We start from the raw sequence: 23,387 nt of genomic DNA on the forward strand, positions 1-23,387 counted from the left end.
ATCACACACTGGTGCGCGGCCGGGTGGGAGCTGCACCCGGACCCCCCCTCCCCCCCCGCCCCGCCCCCGCCTCTATCCCCGGCACAGCTCGGCAGGGCTGCGGAAGGACGGTTCACCTTGTTTACCCCGAACCCGGCTGGCGGCGGAGGGCGGGGGGGGCCGGGGCGGGGCGGGGCGGGCGGCCGGGGCGGGGCGCGGCGCGGTGGGCGGCGGGGCCGGGGCCGGGGCCGGGCCGGGCCGGGGCGGGCGGCGGCGGCGGGGCAGTCAGCCTGCGCGCTGGGCACCGTGCGGGCGTGCGGCGGCCGGCAGCGAGGCACGGAGGCAGCCAGCGTCCCCGCCACGTAAGTAGCTATTAATACGCCCGGGGGGAGACGGTGCCTTGCTGGAGGGGATCCGCGCGGACGGCCCTTCCCTCCCCCTTGTCCTACCCCCCAAGGAAAAAGAGAAAAAAAAACCCCAAAAACCTCAAACAAAAATTGTTCCCTGCAATATATATATATATATGTATTTTAAGCGGTTGCCAGTTTATTCCCCAGCCTTTCGCATATTGCCCCTCCGGTAGGAAGTCAGCCCCCTTCTCCCTGTGCTGCTTTTTCTTTTCCTTTGTGCCTGAACTAGGTTAAAACCGGCGCGAAGGCGGCGAGCACCCCCCCCCCCCAAAAAAAAAAAAAAAAATTCCCGCTGGAGGGGAGCGTCCCTCTTCCCTCGCCCCCGCTTGCACTTTTTGTTCCGTCGAGGGCGGCCGCCACCACGGCGGCACCTTCCTTCTCGCCGCCGCGGAGCCCTGCGCGGTGCCCCGCGTTCCGCCGCTCTCCCCCGTGGCCTGCGCGGCTGCTGCCGTCGCTGCGCGGCCGCCCTCATCCTCCGCGCCGGCTCCGTTGAGCCTGCCGCCGCGCCGAGCGCTCTTTTGTCGGCCCGGCCGGCAAGTTAAATGCTCCCTCGCTATTTCGCGGGGCATTTTCCGAGCGCCCCGGGCGCCAGCGGCGAGGCGCACACGCCATCTACAGCCCGGCCGCGGCAGCGCGGCTCTGCCTCGCCGTGAGGGAGGGAGGGAGGCAGGGAGAGAGAAAGGACGGTCCCCGCTGCGCGCAGCGCGTTACCTAACCTTTTGTTTTCGCCCGCCGCGCTGCGCGCCCCGCGGGAGCGGCGGCCGCGCCGCTCCGCACCCTGCGCAGCCGCCGCTGCTGCCCCCCCCTCCCCTTCCCTCCCTCCCCGGGCTCCGCTGCCCCGCCGCCGGGGGGCTCCGCGCCGCTCCGCGGCCGGCGGGAACAAAGGGCGGCGGGCTGAGCGCTCTCTCCCTGTGCCCAGGACGCGGCGCTGAGGCTGGTCGCCCGCCGCCGCCGCGCTCCCGCCTCCCCCCCACCCCCGCCACACAAAGGCAGCCGCAGCTGGACGGGCGAGGGACCGCGCTCCACGCCAGGGCTCCGGTGCATCGTCTCGGCTGGTCTTCTCCATACTCATGAACATACAAAGGTCAACCCCTATCACGATAGCACGATATGGGAGACCGCGGAATAAAACCCAGGATTTTGAGGAGCTCTCGTCCATACGGTCCATCGAGCCAAGCCAGAGTTTTAGCCCGAATCTAGGCTCGCCGAGCCCGCCGGAGACCCCGAACTTGTCGCATTGCGTTTCTTGCATCGGGAAATACTTATTGTTGGAGCCTCTCGAGGGAGACCACGTTTTCCGAGCCGTACATCTGCACAGTGGCGAGGAGCTGGTTTGCAAGGTAATCCCTCTCCTTCTCCCCCCGGGCTAGCCCGTGTCGCGTGTTGGTTGCCCGTGTCGCAGGAGGGCCGAGCACGGTCGCGTAGCTCAATTATTAAACAGTTGAGAAACAAAAGGCAGGGAGAGGGGATTAAAGGCGCATCCTGTAACTTTTCCCTCTCTCTAGACAATGGCCACGTTATAGCGGTGGCCCGGAGCCAGTTCTGCCTCCTATCCGGGGGATATTATTCTGGAAAGAGCCGTCCTTTTAAGTAGGTCTTAACGTGAGTTCAGATCAGGAGAAAGCCTCATCTTCCCCACTCTCACTTTTCAAAATGGAGTAGGGAATCCCCAGCTAATTTTAAGGTGTTGGGACCTGCTGGCTTCCTCGATTTTTCCTGTCCCTTGTTCTGTGAGTTGGGATGCAGAAGGGGATGGAGAAGCAGGGGGTGGTGGGGGGGAAGGGATTGCTATCATCTTTGTCTTAAAAGTGATTTAAAAAAAAATAAAAATCCATATCTCATTAATCAGCCCATAGCTCCCTCACGGTGGAGGTTGTTTGCAAACAGCATCCTCCCCCATTGCACAACTGAGCAAGAATAAAACCTGCACACCTACGGTTTTTAGAAGAGCAGACAAAATAGCTATCCCACTCTTTGTAGCCTGCCGGCTTTTCTCTGCCTCCTCCCAATTTGCTCCTACAAAGGTGAGCTGTGGGAAAAAGAAACCCACATGCGTGCACGTCTGTGGAGGGATGTTATTCTCTTTTCCGGCTGAGGGAATATTTTCCTTTGTTCCTAAATTGTGATTCTCATTGTCTGTGGTGACCCAGACTTGTGCCCAGCAGACTGAGGCAGTACCCAGTAGTAGTTTTTATAACTACGTAGCAAAATGCAACCTTGCAACACACGCTGCAGTGTTTGTATTGTTCCCAAAACATGGAATTGTGCCATTTGGCTGTCTTGGGCAAATTTCTGATGTTGAACTAACTGCAAAACGGAAAAGTAGACATATTATAGCTTATTTGTATTCCAGGGTTTAAATATAGTATTGCTGACTGTTTCATACTTTCTCACACTTGATTCATAAGAAGTTATGGACTAGTCTGTAGCAGGGAAGAGAAATAATTGCTCCTGTTTGCTATTTGTAAAGATTGGAGTTCAGAGGGCGATTTAAATAGGCTGATTGAGTTATAAAACCTGATGTTAAGGCAACCTAGGACTTTGTGTGATTATTTAGGGGAAAAAAGGGCCCGTGACTTTGCAAAGGACTAATATTGCATGCCGAACTGAATGCTTTGTTACTAAACTGAAACAGCACACGAGAATTTCTAGAATGAAAGCCCTGCTCGGTGCAGTAGTACAGTGCTGCACTCTAGGACATTGGCATCTTTTCCTGAAATAAACAGATCCCACAAAGCTGCTGCTCTGCATGAAATTACAGGTGAACTTGCACAGCAAGTCGCAGAGCGGGGGCTATGCTCTTCTTTGTTTCCTGTTTGGTTTGCAGGCACTGTTTTGATAACAGTATGAACAGCATAACTGCAGCTCACAAAGGCTGGACTTAATTTTTTTTTTTTTTTTCCCCTTCCCTTTAAGCTGTATGTTTTTGAGCTGATCCTGACATTTGAATAGTATCAGTTTTTCCATATGTGCGAGGCACTACTTCTAGCTGTGCTCCAAAAATATGATCTTCGCCTGAATTGCCAGTTCGTGAATACGCAGTTGTCAGTCCTGAACTCATCTTAATTTAATGTGTGCTTTAAAATGCCTGCAGTATCATGACTACTATTTGTCAAGTAGCCTTCCGGCTAAGAGACCTGCTGTCTGGTATCTTATTGAAGATGCTCTTAGAGATTGCTTGCAGAAACATTGGTTTGGATAACAGACACATACTGATGATTCTCAAGATTCATTTGGCTGCACCCACTGACTGTACAGATGCCGTTATTTGCTTCAAGGCTCTGTGGCATCCAAACAATGGTAACTTCTCACTTCCAATTCCCAGCGAGAACTAAATCAAACTGCAGCTTATTGGACGTTTGCTGAATTGAGGCCAGGGATCTTAAAAGCTGGGATACAAAGAAGCCCTTTATAAAAGGTATTCTAGACTGTAGCAGTATGATAGCGCTTCCCATCTCCCCCTTTTCAAACGTAGTACTGGTACATATCCAGACCTACTTATTTAACGTAGTCTGAGAACCACAAAATGTAACTCATTTATATTGGGATAATCTGGTTAGGAGAGAATTCTGGAAAGGCTTCCCCCCCGCATGAGGATTTGAGCTACACAAATGTTCCTGCTTAAAATTTTGTTTTATAGCAGCCGCTTTGTGGAAGAGCCATTCACTTACAATGTAGTAGTAGTTAGGAGTTTTGAGATCCAAATGTCAATGAATTCTCCTCTGGAATGAATTACACACCAGGGATTTTAGCAACACCCCCTCCCCACCCTCTTTCTGCTTCCCTGGCGCCCTGTGTCACCAGAATGCCTCAGTGCTAATCTACACCCTGTAAAATGTGTTGGATCTGTTTGGCAGTCTGCCTTTAAGGTTGTTTTTGCCTGTGCTGGAGTAGAGCAGCGCAGGTATGGGGTGGGGAGAAAGAGGTTTGTGAGGAGGGGGTGTCCCGGTTTCTTGGGGTTTGGGTTCTTTTCTGCGGAAGGATTTTGTTAGGATTGCGCTCCGAAGCATTAAATGAGCCAGGTTTTGAAGCCTCAGGTAAATTTTTATTGAACCGTATCTCTCGCACTCAGTTTTGAAAGCTTTTAAAGCTTCAAAGAAAGCAGGGAGATTTGCTTCTTGGAAGGGATACAAATACCTGCTATTGGAATACAAGTACTAGAATACAAAAAGAAGAAAAACAATTGCAGTTTAAACCAGTTGGTTGGGTACCTATACCCGTCCTTCATTTTTATGTTCAGTTAGAATGACACACGACTACCTTAAATTCTTTTTACCAAAGTAACAAAACACCCCAGAGTAAGTTACATATTAATAGAATCTTTATGTTGGTGGAAACGCTAATCCCTTGCTTTGTAGTACCTCTGGAGCAGGTATAATTAAAAATAAAAATCATTCCTATCAATACTTTGCTGGTATTTTCTTTTAGCACACTGGCTTCTGTTATTCTCAATGAAGCCTTTCTTCTTCTTGTAATGTGGGCATTTCTCAATTGACTCAAATACTGATTCATTCGTCATCACTAGATTATAGTAACTTTTTTATATTTGGGTTTCCCAGCAGCCTTTTTAATTCTTGCAGCTCATTCATAAGATCAGTGATAACATACTTACTAGTAAAGGGACACTTTGCTTTTAATGGAGCACTTGATTGAAATGCAGAGAGTTCAGGGTGGTTTTGTCTTTGCCTTTTGAAGGATGTTTGTCTGCGCTCCAACAGGCAGGGCTATTTCCCCGGGTTGTCCTTCTGATCTTATAAACAGCCATTGTAAAACCCGAGACTTTGAAAGTGAAAGTGACTTTGCTGTTTGTCGGAGATGAAAGAAAGGCAGGAAGTAAATATGAATAGCGCCAGATGATATTTTAAATCTGAAAATCCTGAAAGCTTTAATGGGTTAATCAAGAGGGAGAGGCATGTGGATCAGGGTGGATTTAGTATGACAGCTTCTCTCAATGCTAAGCTACAGGCCATATTCTCTATGAGTTTATTTGGATGGAAAACAGAAGATAAACATGTTTCCTTCTGCGTACTGCCCTCATACATCGCTAGTCTTCACAGCTCAATTCAGATTACATTCTAAATTTGATAGGCTATTAGCTAATGAAATGGTTCTTGCTGCAAGTTTTGAAGATGAGCCTTTCCTGTCAAGGTTGCGTGTATCTTCTGTGTGGGGTTGTATGGTCTGTTTTGTCTTGTCCTCGGTGCTGTGAGCTTGTGACATCCTGTTTACATCAGGGCAGCTTCAGCAGCAGCATAAATTGTACTTAGAGATGGTTCTGGTAACAGAATTAGATGTACCGTAACTCCACTGTCCTTTTGTCACTAACCCTGGCTTTACTGTCATTGTTCCTGCAGGTGTTTGATATTGGCTGCTACCAGGAGTTATTAGCACCATGTTTTTGTCTGCCTGCACATAAAAATATCAACCAAATTACTGAAATAATTCTTGGGGAGACAAAAGCGTATGTGTTCTTTGAAAGGAGCTATGGGGACATGCATTCGTTTGTTCGTACCTGCAAGAAGCTTAAAGAAGAGGAGGCAGCCAAACTCTTCTATCAAATAGCTTCCGCTGTTGCACACTGCCATGATGGTGGACTGGTACTGCGAGATCTCAAGCTGCGAAAGTTTATTTTCAAGGATGAGGAAAGGTAAGAGTCTGCCTTACTCTTTACAGGTGGGGGTGCCTGAGTCAGATATTCAGAGTAACAGGATGCTGTGCCCTTCATTGTCACCGTACCATTCGTTTGTGGCATGTGAGGTGTTAAGCTTTGCTTTCCTCTGCAACTTGTTAATGGGATGGATGTGCCATTTTACCGTCTGGCTTAGGCTTTGGAGTACAGTAAGTATAGAGCGCCATTTGCATCTGTGGCCTCTGCATCTCAACCCAGAGGAGCACCCTCACTTCTGAGGAGGGGACATCTGGAGGAAGGCTCTGCACAGATGTCTGGTGCAAGAGCTCCGCTATCATCGGTGCTGCTGGTGTTAAATGAGTAAAGGAGTAAAAGATCCAGTATGTTAAAGAGGGTTGGGGACTGAAATGGCTCATTCCAGTGAGGAGGCACGAAGAGGACAAACAGCCAAGTGGTTATTGCTGACATGGGATGGAGGGAAGGGCCACTAGTGCTTTGAAGGACTGCCTTGAGGACAGCTTCTTACTTCCCGTGCTGGAAGGGTCTGGAGGCTGCTTCTGAGAGTATTGCGTGGTCACTAATCATACTAAGACTAAAACTGCCTTGATGTGTGGGTGCCTGGTTTTAGTATCAGAGCTGTTGTGGTACTTGGGGAACTACCTTTTTTTTTTTTTTTTTTAATATGACCTTCCTGCACACCCTCCTCTCTCAGTAATGGGGTAATAAATGATTTGGGGAAGGAGTATGGGAAGACAGGGAAAGAAGTAATGCTGGATGCTATAGGTGTACTTTTGAAGTGCTGTTTCTGATGCTGACCCTGTTGCACCTGTGGAAACTTCTTATCTCTTTCCTTGTGGTTACCAGTTTTCATTACGTTGCATCATGTATTTGCTTGCAACTTCCACATAAAGCACCAGAGTAATGAACACTGTCAGATTAATGGTAGGCTTTCACAGAGGGATTAGATGGGAAGATGACCATTACGGAAAAAAATGAAACCAAATGGGGGCAGAGCCTGCCTTTGTGCTTCTTCATGTCTTGGTAGAGGATGGGGAGGTATTTTTCACTTTTAGTTAAATCCTATAAACTGTCTGAAAGGTTGTTCAAACTGTTGCAGAGTGAAATAGATGTTCTGGAGAGCTTTGTTAGAAATAACCAGTGCATATCAATTCCATTTGGGGCTATTTGGGGAAGTTATAAGCAACAGCCGAGGCACGTAAGTTTTCTACAGGCTCAGTAAGTCCATCATCTGAGAAGTAGGAAAAAAAAAAAATATACAATTCAGTCACGAAAAAGAAGTTCCTGGCCTTAAAATAAAAATGACAACCATCTATCCTGTTGAAATATTCGCTACTTAGAATTTATTACAAGCTGAGTTTTGCAAAATAAACTTCTTTTAATCTCTTTACAAACTAAAAAATAAAAGACATATTTTCACTTCTTAATTCAGTTCAGGCAGTTCTTTGCAAAGCAAATAGTTTTTCTCTATTTTTCTGCCGTAGTCCAAATGTATATGATTACCTTTTCCACCTCTTCAAATAAAAAAGCCTAAAACGAAACTAGATGAATGTCCATTCAGAGAGAGAGGCAAAGCAGAGAGATGTGAACTGCCCTTTCACAACTTTTACTTGGAGTTTAATAATTAAACATCATTATAGCACCTTTGATGCAGATAAGAAGCAAACTTGTACAAAATAGTTGAGGGAGGGATTGTATTCTGTGGTAGCGGATAATGCTCTAATGTTAAAAGGGGTAATTTTGTTTTTTTCCTGGGGATGTGTGTAAACTTGTGTGGTTTTGTATGAAGGACGGGACTCGGAGAAGCCCTGGGGCTCACCCTCGCTTTCCGCTCTCAGCGAAGGCAGCGTGAGCTGAGGGCCGTGCAGCGGGTGCAGACGTGGGGAATACTTTTGAACTCCTACCCTGCCGCTTACGAGGAACTGAATGCAACGCGAGGCACAGGGCCAAATCCTTCAGCCACCCAAGAAGAGTGGCGCGTACTATAATAGCAGTGTTTGCTTTTATGGATGTTTTTAACGTAACTGGAGTCTGCAAAATCACGCAGTTACTCACTTTTGAACAGTGTCTTCTAATTATACAATAATTCACTTGAAAGGTCAAATGCGACTTGCTGGTTATTTTGAAGATAATCATAATGTGGTTTTCTTCTGGATGTAATGTTGATTTGTAAGCAGAGAGGTATTGTAATCCTTTCTCTGCTAAATAAACAGAGATAGCGTGAGATAGAAATAAACCCAAACAGCGACTGTCTTTTTTTTCACATGCTCTGATCGTCAGACTGTAATCAGTCATCACTTTCAATCTGCTGCTATATTTAGGCAGAAAAATCTTCCTGGTCCTTCCGGGTTCAGGGAGGTGTTTGTCGGGTTGACAGAGGTGTTTGTGTGTTGCTCGCTCCCCTCCGAGCTCGCCTTTCCCCGGGGCTGCCGGTGCTGGGTGCCCAGCAGCCTGCCTCTCCCGACCTGCCATCGGCCCTGGTGCCTGAGAGTCGGGTTCTGCACGATCTATTGCTCTTTGATACCTGTAATGAACCAGGGAGGAAGAAAAGAGGTGATAAAGATGTTTTGAGACGTGTGGGTGAACGCCGCTGCTGCGTGCTGCCTGTTCTTCAGTGGAGCTCTTTCTCAGTAGTTCTTTTCAGAACTATTTCTTCAAGTCTGTTTTTTCTGCAGTTCACCTTTAGTACCTACTGCTTTGAAACTTTCTCGAAGACTCTCACAGCTTTTATTTTGGTAGAAGAAAAGATGGGAAATCCAGCACGCAGGCAACACATGAATGGAAAACTCGCTGCTTTTATTTTTTTATTTTTTTTTTTTAGGATGATACTTGTCTGCTCTTAGCTGAGAGCTGCCAGACTGGGGGAGCCAGAGAGAATGTGAAGGATATATGGAAGCAGTTCCATTCCTTTAAAAAAGAAAATAAAGCATTTCTTAGTACCTACTCCTTCCATTGATGCTAATGATAGAAAGTTCAATGTGAAATTGGAGCTCCTGGAGTTTTGCGGACTTGTACATACAGCATTGTAACTCTTTCCACCTCATTCCTGTTATCTAAATTACAGCTGGAATTTGCAAAGATTCAGGCTCCTGATCTAGCAGCATCATGAATGCTGTTTGTTCCTCCTGATGTCACTGCTAGGAATGCATGTTATTTGGATGTTGCAAATTGCAGCGCCTTGTGATGTCTGTAATGAACTGGGAAGTAAGAAGGTGGAAAAAAGTGATGTTGGAGGCTGGTGGTGCTGAGTGTTTTATAGGGGTCCTAACTTTACTAGTGGTGTTCCCCTGATGTGCTAAATCAAAGGTAGATTGTGATGGCACGTTACGTCTTACTATTGCATGTGTGTAAATACATCAGGGTTTAAAATGAAATCCAGAATTCCACAATGTAGAAACAAACAAAACCAATTCGTCTGTGTTCCAAGGTACTTCATCTATAGCTGCTTTTAATCTTGGACTGCAGAAATTTTGAAGATTTGGTAAATTACATTCCATGAAAATGATGTGTGCTCTACGTTTTTTTTATGGTAGGTTTGTGTTTTGGGATTTTTTTTTTTATAAAAGAAGTTTGGGGGAGTTGTGTTTTTGGGGAGAGGTGTGTCTGTGGTTCCATTTGTAAACTATAGATGAAATAGGCGGTCTTGCAGTATTGAAATTTCAGAGTTAAGCTCCTTAAACCTGCAGCTGGTCTTGATGAAGCAGAACTTCTAAGACATTACAGCATGGCTGGAAATGTTTTGTAAGACTGGGTTAGCAAGCAGCAGCACATCCATTAAATGAGGGCAGTGACTTTCAGAGCACTGAAAATACAGAAAACAACACTGACTTGCCATGCTGTGTCTCGCCAGACTTTAGAAAGTACCTATAAGACTCTTGAATATTTTAAAAATTGGGTCCAAAACAGTAGAGATGAGCTAAGATAAGACATGTGGGTTTATGTGTTTTCTGCTTCTTGCGTGTTGATCACTTTTTCTTGTCCTGGATGTTAAACCAAGTCAATGTTGATGTTTGTGGGGCTCTTACTTTTGATTATTTTTGCTGTGTTCGTGTCATAGTACTTACAGTTTTCCTTGTACAGCCTGTCCTTGTAGAAGGCCCTTGGCCAGAGTGACTGTGCCCTTCTAGCTGGTGTCCCATAATGATGTTGCAGAATGGGTAGGGTGTTTTGGGTTGTGCTCAGAATAGCGTTCTGCACTGTATCTAGCTAATAAAGTTGTTCATCAGTCTGATATATAGCAGATGCTTTGAGAAAGAGCCACCTCAAAGATCTCAGAATTAAATCAAGCATTTCAACATCGGTTGTTCCAATGGTTTTCTTAATACAAGAACATTTCTGCTGTCAAGGAATTACTAATTTCTTTAGTGCGTTTTTAAGCCTTTAATTATATTAAAATATTAGCTGTCGTAATATTTGAAGCTTAAAGACCTTGTACATTCATCATACTTGTTGAAGGGAAAATTAAAATAATTTTGGTATTTAGATATTGTAATTTTCCTGTATTCTTTGAGTAAATATGAGAAATGGTAGGCAGGTGGGATTCAATAAAAATAAATAGAATTTGACACTTTTTGCTTTGTGCCAGGGTAATGCAGCCAGTACAATACACTAATTTAGAAAGCCTGTGTTAGCATAACATATTTATTTGGTATTCTTAGAATGTTTTTTTTTTTTTGTTTTTTTTTCCTCTAGAATTTCTCAGCTTTGAGTGGATGATGCTTTAAGGTGACGTAGTTACGCTGTTTGCAATCCTAGTGGTACAAACCTGATCCCACGAAAAATACAGAATGTATATACTGACTTTTTTCCAATTAGACTGTTAATTTATAGTTTGTAGTAAGTTTCATCCCCAGCGTTTGTCAAAGTGTAATGTGGTCAAATGCTCTTTCCCCTGTGGTGTTGGACCTTCCTGTTCTACTACATGATTCAGTAGAGGATAGGTAAGTTAATGCTTTCCCCAAGTCCTAGAAAGGGAGTCCTCAAGTGAAAGAAAATTAAACAAAACAGGAGTGCTCTTTAAACAGCAAAAGATTTAGAAACAAAACCAGTCGTCATCTGTTTTGTCATTGAAGCACCTCACTTTACCCCGAATGGGGCCACAGGACCAGAGAATCATAGGTCAGATATCAACCCAGAAATTATTATTATTATACATCTTCCTAGAATATGGGGAGGAAGGCGAATTTCTTCACAGGCACCAAATCTCTGCTGTCAAACTTTGGATAGAGGATGAAACGGTTGCACAACTGTTCTCTGCTGAAGGGTTCGTGCTCCCTTTTGCCTTTATGTGGTTTGGTTACTAAGCCTCTTGTTTTCTCCCGGCATTCCTGAGAGCACCACACGCTGGATTTGTTGGGTATGCAGCACCTTTCCCAGCTGGTCTCTGGAGGCTATCTGCAGATGTGGAACATCACACCAGCCCTGTGAAGTGCTTAAATCTCCCGAGGGCATAGATTGTCACAGAGGTTAAGTGCTGCGCCTAAGGTCATAAATGAAAGCAAAACCCAGGAAGAAGTTGGCTGATGGCTAGCCCTGGGATGAGGATGGGAGTTACAGTGGACCTTGAGTCAGCTCAAGACCCTTTAACGAGACCATGAGTGGTGAGAGCCTTTGCTGTAGCACCCAACTCTGGAGCTTGCAGCAGGTTTTGTCCTTGGACTCTGTTATCTTTAGGTATTTGGCTCATAGCAGGACACGTATCTTTCCTTCTTCACCCTTCCTTCAGTCTTGCCCCTTTGCAGCCTCCTGCACTAGCTCTGCTAATGGGTGGTGTGGAGGTGCAGCCCCGTGCCATGCTTGGAGCAGGAGGGGAACCCTGCTTGGGGGCCTACCTATAGGCTGGGCTGGACAGGTTGTCCCCATGTCTGGCCAACCTGGCCGCGCTGTATGACTTTGAGAGGTGCTTCAGTCGGAATGCTGTGTTACACGTTGGCTGTAATGCCAGATGTAGTTGTCTTGGTTGGGTGCCCGTCACAAGATGCCCGTCATGGGATTGATCTCTCCGATGATGGGTGCTTTGCAGTCACTGATAGTAGATGTCTCCTGAGACATCTTGCATTAAGAGGTCAACAGCTGGTTGTTTTGAAGACTTGAAAAGCTGTATGATAGACTCAGTGCAAAATACTCCTGGTTGACTTTTCAGGGGACTGAGGACATCTGCAGACATCCGTGCTGAGGGTGAGGAGGGGAGGCAGGGAGCCCAGCTAGTGGCAGCTGCAGTGGACTGTCATGGTGAAATTCTTCTGCTGCCTCTTCTTGTAATTGTCCTTATTATCACACTGTGAGATTACTTCAGGCTTGGGAGGGAGAGGAAAGATGGAGATTGTAAACAGGAACCAACCTGGGGCGTATTTAGTCTTAAGCACCTGCTTTTTGGTAGATGTATATTGCTTGGAGACAGGTTTTACAGCCGTCTAAGCAAAAGGTTTCCAGCGGCGTTGTGAAATAATGGGCCTGCTTTGTCCTAGAGGTGCTGAGCACCCACTTGCAGGCTCAGAAAATGTAGGGCTTTTTTCACAACGTGCAGTTATGTTAACAAAATACAGTTTTGGTCTCCTTTCCCTGTGGAGCTTCACCATGCGTTGTATGAAAAGACCTAGAAAAGATGGTGAACACAGCATACAGTTGACAGCAGAGCCTTTTAAAACTCTGACCTTCACTGATCTTCACTGAGAAGATAAGAGAGAGGTGAAGTAGCTGCCGTGAGCCAGATGCTTATCAAATAATGGACTCCTCACAGTGTTGCAAACTGAGCCCCTCTGTGGAAGGGTCTGCCTTGGATTTCGGAGCCTGCACCCCAACACACATATCGCTACCGACCTACCTTCTTTTTGGGGAATGAAGTATATAGCATAAAGGATGGGCTCTTCCCTGCCAGTCCTATTTGAGTGGTGTAAAGCTGAGGTCTTTGGGGCCCCAGCCCTTCCTGGAGGTGTGCGAGGACGTGGTCTCGGAGCATTTGTTGAAGTGGAAGCCTGCAGAAAAAAAGCCAAAGCTTCAAACAAGTTAAAAGTCCTAAGTTTGCTGGGTGCGGGGCAGGGCTGAGCGTGCCGGTAGCATCCCTTCAGAGGAAGGGTGGGGGATATGTAATTTTTTAGAGGCTTCCTCATTCTGCGGAAGTACCAGTGAAGGAATCTTCCCTTAGGAACAAGGTTCATCCTGTAAACCTGTACTGCCTGCAAGTCCCAGTTGTCTTTCGAAACATATGCTTGAGCCTGTTTCATTATGCAAGAGACTGTTTGTCTGACAGCCTTTGTGCAGGTTTGGTTGTTTTTTTTCCCCCTTCCCGAAGTTGCGTAGGATGTTGTGCGGTGAACTCCCAGGCCGTGTGCTGTTACGTGCTGGAAGGGATCTTGCGGTGAAAGGAGCAGGATTTAAATTGATGGCATAACATTTCCCCTCTGATCCCGCGTGCCTTGCCGCCCCCGGAGGAGATCGGGTAGTTCTGAGTTCAGAACAAGTCTTTGCACCAAGCCGCAAATCATCTGCGCGGGGTTTCGTTAGCCGCCTTCCCCATCTTGCCGTCTCTGTGACGGCAGCCTGCTTCTGCATTATTTAGGAGAGATTCCCGTAGCTAAAAAAAAAAAATCAGTTAGCAAAAGATAACTGTTTCCAATGTCGAGCTTCCCTTTTATTCCCCACCCTGCCTTGTGACTCTTAATTGCATTCGTGCTCGTCTCGTCTTTATGATGGGGTGCTATGAGCTGACCTTGATTAAATGACCTGTAAATTATTGGCCACACAGGAGCAATCCCTGATCTACTGGGCAGTTGATGGCTTGAGTGCCTCTACCTTGGGAAGGGCTTTCCTGGCCTCAGTCAAGAGTAATGTTGAAATACGAGATAGGATTGCTTGGGTGCCTTCATTTTTTATGTGTAGACTAATTTAGGGGGGAATATTGTGAGGCACCTCTTCCCTTCAGAAGTTGCCATTTCATATTTACCTGCAGTCATATTAATAAAATGTCAGTTCGGATGGCCGTGATGGTTGTTTTCTGATCTCTGGAGGCATGAGGCCGCTATATAGAAACTGTAAATCTGCATCATCTGATTTTGACCCAGCCTGAATAGCAAGCGGATGGTGTACCTGGCGTGTCTGAAGCAAGATGGCTCCTTCTGTCTTCTCCCCAAACAGCTGATCACGCTGTCATCTGGGGGATGATGCTGGACTGAAACGGTGGGTCTGGTCTGCAGTTAGTGTTCCCCAAACAGTAACAGCAGCTGAGCTGTGGTTCAGGTGTTATTTCCCATGCAGATGGCTTCGGGGGCAGCCTAGAAGCAACTGCTGTTGTTGATTCAGGCATGGACTCCTTTACTATGGACTGTTTATTCATTGCAGTGGAGATATTTTCCTCTGAAACACTCAGACTTTCAGTCAGTGTTTCTGCTTTAAATGTTCCGGATTTTTTTTTTTTTGTCCTGCTTTATGAGATTAGAGCCCTCTGAATAATTCCACGGATTTTGGTATGGAAATTGTGTTTGCTTTTGGAGAGCAAGTGTGAATGCCGGGTTCTTACAGCCCTGGCTGCAGTGTCAAAAGGCAGGATAGCTGTTTGCCAGTAGCCCCTCAGCTCTGCGGGGAGGAATAACGCGAATCACTCTCAAAAAAGTGTAGGATGTGCAACAAAACCGTCTGCCAGAGATGGGTGCTAACTCAGGAGGTTGCATTGAAGAATCTTCTGGAAGACACTGAATTGATTAGGTTTTGTTACATTGCTGAAGAGCAAAGTCTGAATGCAGTCAAGTAATGAATGGCATATTGATAAGAAATTCAGAGTGGTATTGTTTTTCATGGGTTTCCCTGACGGTTTCTATGGGGACAAAGACGCATTTCCCGTCTGAGTGCTGCTGCTGCCCTCTGATTGCACTTCTGTGGTTTCATTCACCAGTAATGGGAAAGCATTCATAGGCAGAATAGCTTCCCCTTTTTAAATAGCCATGATTCAGGGTTGTATTTTTTTTTTTTTTTAATGCATTAGGCTAATGCAGTGTTTTATCAATGATCTGATAGATGCATAATGCTCTTTTTCCAAGTCCTTATTCAGGGTCTGCATTAAAACTTGAAATTATGTACTGTAATTACGTAAGCCTTGACAAAAGTCTTTGTTGCCCTACAGTATGTCTACAAAGTGATTCTCATCCGGCTTGGCAGTAGTTTACATTTGAACTTTAGGGATTAATTTTGTTGCAACCATTTGAATGGTCGAACTCAAAGGCTGATGCTTTTGGAAAACTTTTTTTCTCCTGTGTGGGTCCTTAGTTGACTGATACGAGTTAATTATTTAGAGAATGAAAGGTTTTTAGGAATGTGATTTTTTTTTAAAAAAAAAAAAAAAAGATAATTATTTCTGCTTGTCCTTTTTCTGCTCTGAAATGATCCTTTTTCGGCTCTGAAATGGGAGGCGCTTCAAAGCTGATTGTGATTTCACGTGTCAGTGTTTGGTTTTGAGTCAGTCCCTTGCCTGCCAAGTGCCGAATTTAGGGTTGTCCGGTTACTCTGCAATTGGATGCGCTCCCCACCCTTTGCTGTGGGGGTTCTGTATTCTCAGAAACTACTTGCAGTTTTGAGGGTCTGTTTGTTGTTGTTGGCTTTTATTCTTTTTCCTGGATACTTGATTTCAGTGTTTCCTCTGAGAGGGAGTGTGGGGGAGAGAGAGATTGCTTCTCATCCAGGGTGTCTCTGCATTTCTGTGTATTTAGACTCCCCTCTTTCCTGTTCCTCTCCACCTTCCCCCCCAAAAAATAAGCTCTCTGGCTTGCAGAAAACAGCTGATTTAGGCATTGTTTGAAATGTGGAGGAAGGGAAGGCCCGCCAGAGCTGACAGCTGTTTCTCGCAGAGATGGGGTGCTGTGTGCTGGGAAATAGCAACTCCTGAGCCAGGCTGCTCCTTTTTGATTGCCTGAAAAAACCGTGAAATGACTGTAAAAAGGGGGAGCGAGACTTGCCGCTTACACCCGCGTATTACCCACCTGTAGTCTGATTACAGGTTGTATTCTGTATGCGAGGATGAGGTACGGAAACTCATCCCTCACTGGTGCGAACAGGCTAGAGTGTGTCCCCCCCAGCCCTGGCGCTGTCTGCGGCGAGGGTGGAAAACCTGCGCTGCGCCGTCGTCTTCTGCAAAGGCACCCAGCGACGCGAAGGAAAATGGGAACATCAGAGTTGCTTCTGGTGGTGATGGGGAGGGGGCAGAAAGTCCCCTTGAGGCCGTGTACCTGGCAGTGTGCGCTGGGGAGATGCAGCTCCCGCCGTCTGCGAGGGAAGCGCGTGCTGGTCCAGTGCCAACCACCTGGTTGCGGAGGAGCCATTTCTTCGCTCGTACCTTCTACGCGAGGGTGTTACTGGTTATGGGTTTGGGACCTAGCAAGGAGGAGGACTGAAGGTTGTGGTTTTGTTGAATTTGGGGCCTTTTGTTTCCTCAAAGCCTGTCGGCTCAGCAGGATGAGAAACCTGGTTGGAGTGTTTGCTTCACTTGGCCACAGCGCACGGAGGAGCAGGCAGATAAGGGCCAGCTGTTGTTCCTCTGCTTGTGTCAACAAAACCCACGGAGGGCTGCGGGCTGCAGCACCTTGCAAGAAAAGCAAGGTGGGGATAACAGCTTTTGTATGCTGCTTCTGTTTTGTTAGCAAGAAATGATTTCTCCTGTTGGAGAAAGAGATGAGGTTTGGTTTTTTTTTGACACACCTTGCAGGCTGTTCTTTCTGGTTTTGTACCGCGTCCATCCTAGAAAATAAGAGATTAGGGAATTCCTGGTAATTTTCTGCAAAATAAAAGCTTCTCAGTGAACTGTTTGTCTAAATTCTTTGGCAACTCTCGGAAATGTAAAATAGGGTGGGAGGGTAAGCAGCGTTTCCCTGTGCTGTTGACACTGGGATGGCAGGAGAGCGTGTGGGGGGCGAATTCCCTCCTGTAAGTTGTTTATAAATAGCGTGCTCTGCCCCGCTCCCTGTGTGTGTGTGTGTTCCGCTCCTGGTAGCAGGAGCGAGTCGATGCTTTCCTGTCTGGCAATTCAGTGACTTAATGCATGTTTGAGTAGCTGGCCTCACCGTTTTATTGCTACGCATAATTTTCTATGGAAAAACTGAGGTGGGCAATGCAAATGGAACCTCGACTCATGTCCCTGCCTTCCCTTTCATTTCCTCCTCGCTGTTCTCTGCCCTCCTTGGTGTGTTTTCTTTCTCTGGGCGTTCCTCCTCTTCCTCTGCTGTGCAGGTGCAGGAACACGTCAAAGCTGAGCATTGGGAAAGGACTCTCCTGTAGCCAGTCTCCGGTGTTGGACCCTCTGAACTGTATACAGAGGGAAATTGCTGTGGTCTTGATAATTGTAGTTAAGTTTCTCCTCGCAGCCAGCTTCCTGTGTGAGGTGTTGCTGCTGTAAAGTATTGTTTGAGTGCTAATGAGGGGGTTGTCCCTCACCAGGAGAAGTGCCGTTAGGCTGGCAATGGGTAATTAATCAGGAAGCAGGTGTGTTGCGCAAAACCCATCAGCATCCGCACTGGAGGAGAAAACACTGGCCTGTTTGAGGAGGGAAGGAGCTGCCTTGGCACACGGTGCTCGGGAGCCAGGTATTCTGAATCCTGTGTTTATGACTTCCTGATTCGAGGCACATTGCCAAAGGGGCTTTCACCTCTGCTAGTAAACGTCTCTAGCTGTTGAAAAGGCCCAAGTGTCATTATGAGAGTTTATGGCACAGTTGCCTCTGGAGTGCTCCATGGAGTAAAATGCTCTTCTGTTGGTTCAGAGAAGATAGTGCTGAGCTGCCCTGGAACCAAGTCTAAGCCAAAGCTGGCCCAGCTGTCTTTTGCAACTCAAGCCCAAGCAATGTTGTCTTCGGAAAACATTTAGGGAACAGGGCTCTCCTTGTCTGTTTTAATAGCTGTTAAATGATGTGCTTTAGTCAAGAGGTGCGAGTTGTGCTTTCTGGGATGAAGTTCAGTCCCTGCCTGTGAATGTCTGTGGTATGGGAACATGGCCATAACACAGGGCTAAGAGTCATCGTACAGACCGGTGAGGTTGAGGGACGAGGACGGTAATACCCCAAGTTGAGTTATGATCCCGAGTTGTTGAAAAGAAAACCTGCACTACTGCAGGGTCACTCTTCCATCCAGATGCACTGGATGAGTCCTGTTGCATCGTACTGATTCTGCTCGCAAAGCCAGCCATTGCTGGCGAACAGTCTAAAGGGTAATTGGTAATCCTTTTGGGTGCCTTTAGCAGGGACAGATTTTTAAATATAGTTACAGACAGTAGCAGTGAGAACTAAAAGGAAAGAAAGGTTATGTTCATCTAGTGCTATGACAAGCGAGTTTGGCGTATTTTTTTCTGTTCCTGTGTGATACCCATAAGGGAAGAAAATTCTCTTGCAGAGATAATTACTGCGGCACAATAACAAGTTCACAGTGTTTTGCAGGCAGGAGGAGTTGGCAATCTGGATAAGGCATCCCCGTCATCTCGCTAAGCCCTTTGCTAGCCTCTGTGTTCGTTCCAGTGTGAGGAGCTCCTCTGGTTCAGCTGGGTAGATAAGCTTGTTATTAATCTTGGCATTCAGCTCACCTGATCTCCCTTTGCCCAAAGGTCTGTTTAGGAAGACTGAAATCTGTTAAATTTGCTCTTCCTTAATTCTGGGATAAAGAAAAGTGTTGGTTGGTCAGGGGGATTGTTTAGGATCATAGTGACGATCTTATTGCTGTTGAACCTTGTGGAATTAATTACAGGTGCAAGTAGCTGCGTACCAGTATGAAGGTGTCAAAATAAGCTTGCCTAGTTAGGACTAGACTTGTATGTGGACATGCATCCTACACAGGTACATTAGAGTGCAGCCGACAGAAATAATCTTGAGGCTTATGTCTCTGGAAATCACATCTATGTAAAATTGACCAAAACCATGAATATGGAAACTACTTTAATCTTTTTAAGACCTTACTAATGAGTTTACTGGACATAACTGTTCAAAACCTTGTAGCTGTGTGTGCGGCAATATTCCGTATAGGTCTGGTAATATCTCTAAGCAGTATAGAAGAGACAGTATCAATTAGCTGTAGCAAGTGCTGTGAGTGGGATACTAAACTGATACACTTCTGTGGTTGTTGAATTTGTGGAGTATTACTGTTACAACCATGCATTTGTAACAGTCTGGAATTTGTGTTTTGATGTTTGCTTACCTTGATGGCTTTGTTCTTTTTGCCCACAGGACTAGAGTGAAATTGGAAAGCCTAGAAGATGCTTATATTTTAAGAGGAAATGATGACTCTCTTTCTGATAAGCATGGATGCCCAGCCTATGTGAGTCCAGAGATCTTGAACACAAATGGCAGCTACTCTGGCAAAGCAGCGGACGTATGGAGTCTAGGTGTCATGCTTTATACCATGCTAGTTGGACGCTATCCTTTCCATGACATTGAGCCTAGTTCCCTCTTCAGCAAGATCCGTCGTGGGCAGTTTAACATTCCAGAAACTCTATCCCCCAAGGCAAAATGCCTCATACGTAGCATACTGCGTCGGGAGCCATCGGAAAGGCTGACTTCACAGGAAATTCTGGACCATCCATGGTTTTCTACAGATTTTAATGTATCGAATTCAGGATATGGTGCTAAGGAAGTATCAGATCAGCTGGTGCCTGATGTCAACATGGAAGAAGACTTGGACCCATTCTTTAACTGAGCACAAAGACTGGTGTTCAGAAGGTACACAACCTGGAGATGGACACATGAAGGAGCCCTTCCTGACCGTGTTAAATCACATCCTGCATCAGCCTAGCTTGGTAGCAAAAGACACTCAGAGGTCCTCGGATTGAGAAGGAACCTCCACAAGGAGCTAATATAACAAATGTAGCATGGGGACAGATTGGGGGGGCGGGGGGAGCTTGCTATCAGGTTAGATTGATTTGGAGGAGAAAAGGCAGCATGGAGCAATTGTAGCTTCTCACCTTTTTGGAGCCAAGGAGACTGCACATGCCAATTCTGGTGCAGCTGTATCACTCCTGTTTCTGTTCCATTAAAAATAGTGGTAACTCACGACAAATAGAAACTTTTTTGCCTCAGCTCACATCTTGGCATCGCACTGTTAGATATTTAACTTCAGCCATTATTCAGGGAAAGTACAATTGGCTAACATTTTTTTTTTTAATCGGATGTCTAATAATTAATGGGATTAATTTAAGAAAAAAAATTAGGTGCACAAAGACGGACATGAAAAGTGGGTGCTAAAAACAAACAAAATTTCAGTTCATGTCTCTTGATAGCTATTTTCAACTCATTTCTTCTAAATAAACTACTTAATATTCTTGTCAGGAAATGACATTTTAATGCTTTGTTCCCTTAAGGGGAAGTAACTGTCATTTAACAAGCTGTTCTGTTTTGTGTCAAATGGTTTGTTGCAGGAAGCTATTATAACTCGAACTTCCAGATGCATTACTGCTATAATAGGGGGAAAAAAAAGAAGAAAACTATATAATTTTTTTTTTTAAAGATATGAGATACTGGCTTCCATATCTGCCATGCTGCACGTATATGACTAGAGAGGGCAGAAAGCCCTTGGTCGTGTCTTTATCTGAGAACCTATCTCTTCTTTAACTGACTGGCCCACGTGTAAATAGAGGGCTCTTTATTATTGAAGAAGAGTATCGTGGGGTTTTTTTCCTTTGAATTCCTCTCAACTTGGGAAAAGAATTGTTTGGGTTTGATTTTTGTTTATGTCCAGAATAAGAAATAAGAGGGTATTGATAAGCTGAACATTTATATTACAGATATTCCTCTTGAAACATACACAGTAATATGCACCTTTTGTATTGTCAAGACTTATTCTATTTATTGAAGAAAATGTCACAGTAGTGATGTATTAAGCCAGTACTTCAATTACGGGTTGACTTGGGATGACATGTTACATGCTGTAGTTAACACACTTCTTTTCTGTTCAGGTATTTCTGTCCCTAAATAACTTTTTATTTAGCTTTTTTTTTTTCTAGATAGCTTTATTTGATTTAGACTGGCAAATGTTTTTATTACTGCTTTTATATTGCTGTATGATATTGAAATCTCTTGGCATAAATATTTGTGTTTCCAGTACCTCAGTTGTTCTGATATTACTGCCTGTATACGTTTTGTGAAGTGGTCATGTTTTTTGGGTAGGTACATGTGGACTCTGTAGTATGTAAATGTTACTTGAATTTGTGCTTAATTATAGTATGTGGCATGTGCGTACAGCTACTTGGCATTTGACGTATGGATGCTATTTGCCTGCCTTGCAGGAAAGTTATGGTCCCACTCTCAAGAGGATGTTTCACAGTTCTTTATCAAGAGACAAAGCTAGCTGCAGCTGACCTGCCTTGGTTCTATTTTGGTAACTAAGAATATAAAGGAGTAATGTTTTTACACTCTGAAGATGGTGCTGTGTCAAGAAGGACTTTTTTTTTATTTTATAAGTACCTTATAGGAGGAAAGATTGGTGATGTGCATGGTGGGGTTTTACTGCCTCTGGTGCTTTGTCATGTATTTGGTTTAATGTTTTTGTCCTAATCTCTTCAATAAATAAAATTGTGCATATTTAACTAAACTTCAGTGGTGAACAGCGTTCTTACTGAGTGTCTGAGGTGCTGCAGGAGTTTGCCCCGTTAGGATCATTTAGCTGGTATTTTTTGTGCTGCTAACAAGCTCTTGCCAGACCTGTGAGCTGAGAAAGCTTAGCACTTATATTTACAAGGTAACGCTGTAAGCCTTTTCATCAAAAATTTTACTGTTTGCTATGAATTAAACTGGCTTTTATTTTCTTTTGGCTTGTCCCTACCTCTCAGCAAATCCGTTTGCCTTTTTCAGGTAGGGTGTTGAAATGCAGCAAGAACTATGTCTTTTGGTGATGGGAGGCTCTTTGGCTGATGAAGAGAGGTACGAGAATGGAGCAAGCTGGCACAGGCACTTGCCAAAGCCTGAGAGAAATGTGCGTCTTGCACTTGCCCGTCAATTCCAAAAAGGTTGGCTGTGAAATAGCACCGCCTAATTTATTGTCTTTTATTTAAGGCGGGATTCTGTTTCTGCCATTCATCTTGGATAATAATAGATGCGTGTAGTTAGATCACATAGGTGCATGTGGAGTAATAAGGTGCTTTGTGAACATGAGGTGGGACAGATGAATCCTGGTCCATTAAGAAAATACCATTTGAAGGGGGCTTTGATTTGAACCGGAATGCCGTCTGTTTTCAGCAGTTCTATGGTTTGAAAGAGTTGTAGGTAGCTAATGATCACCCTAAAGAAACACAGAATCATAGAAATGCCTGGGTTGGAAGAGACCTTTCAGATCATCGAGTCCAACCATCAGCTTAACTCTGACAACAACCATCCCTAAACCATATCTCTAAGCCCTATGTCTACCTGTCTTTTATATACCTCCAGGGATGGTGCCTCAACCACTTCCCTAGGCAGCCTCTTCCAACGCTTAATACCCCTTTCCGTGTAAAAATTTTTCCTAATATCCAGTCTAAACCTCCCCTGGTGCAACTTCAGGCTGTTTCTTCTTGTCCTATCGCCTGTTACTTGGGAGAAGAGACCGACCCCCACCTCTCTACACCCTCCCTTCCCTGAACCCCTCCACTTCAAAGTGTTGCACCAAAACCGCGAGCACAGGGATTGCTGTCAGGCTGGCTGACTGTACTACGTGATTTTGTCCTAGGTAGTTTCTGGCATGCGTTGAATATTTCAGTTGGTAGGTGGAGAGTTAAAATCGTTGATTGTAGCACCAACCAGAAATGTTATTAACGTGTAGAAACACTTGAAGATCAGTTTTCAAATGATCTGTGTGCCTGCAGCCAAAGTTTAAATTACTTGAAACTCTTTCAAATCAAACTCCCACAATAAATGTGCTTTATTGAAAAAAAGCAGATTGTAATCAGTCAGAGAGAGAAGGGGAGGGGGGAGCGCTGAGGGTTTCCCTCTCCCCCACTAAAACTTATGTGAGGGGCTTCTGTTCTGTTTGGGTGGAAGTAGTTAGACCTTCTTTTACAGCAACCTGCATGCTTGCTTTTTCGCTGCCAGTAGTTGTATGAAAAACGCGTCTGACTAATGATTGCTCGTTTGCAGTGCATTTTTTATTTGAGGCAAAAGCTTCCTTGGTGTTACCGTGGAGGAATCCTTTGGCAGCTGAAGCCAGCTTTATAGAATGCTGAAGGGGTGCCTTGTTTTCGGAGCTTCCTCGTCCCTAAAGTGAAACCTGAGAGAGGGATTTGTGATTCAACCAGCTGATTTCTGGCTCTTTTTTTTTTTTTTTTTTTTTTTTTTTTTTTTTTTTTTTATTCTGTCTTTGTGGGCGCTGTTGGTGGAGTACAGGTGTAGCGCTGCTTGCTGTGGAAATGCCTCAACAGCTCTC

At 45.2% G+C, this 23,387-nt stretch overlaps 1 protein-coding gene across 1 annotated transcript; it reads left to right on the top strand.

Moving 5' to 3' along the window:
- The first annotated feature begins 242 nt into the window (after nucleotides 1-242).
- Nucleotides 243-21,568, top strand: TRIB2 (tribbles pseudokinase 2). The gene is made up of 4 exons (XM_063330490.1): nucleotides 243-341; nucleotides 1,309-1,729; nucleotides 5,744-6,036; nucleotides 19,226-21,568. Exons 2-4 carry the CDS (start codon nucleotides 1,460-1,462, stop codon nucleotides 19,692-19,694), a joined length of 1,032 nt encoding a protein of 343 aa, XP_063186560.1. The 5' UTR covers nucleotides 243-341; nucleotides 1,309-1,459; the 3' UTR covers nucleotides 19,695-21,568.
- The last annotated feature ends 1,819 nt before the right edge of the window (nucleotides 21,569-23,387 follow it).

Source organism: Chroicocephalus ridibundus, chromosome 3, assembly GCF_963924245.1.
Source record: "Chroicocephalus ridibundus chromosome 3, bChrRid1.1, whole genome shotgun sequence".
Taxonomy (NCBI): domain Eukaryota; kingdom Metazoa; phylum Chordata; class Aves; order Charadriiformes; family Laridae; genus Chroicocephalus; species Chroicocephalus ridibundus.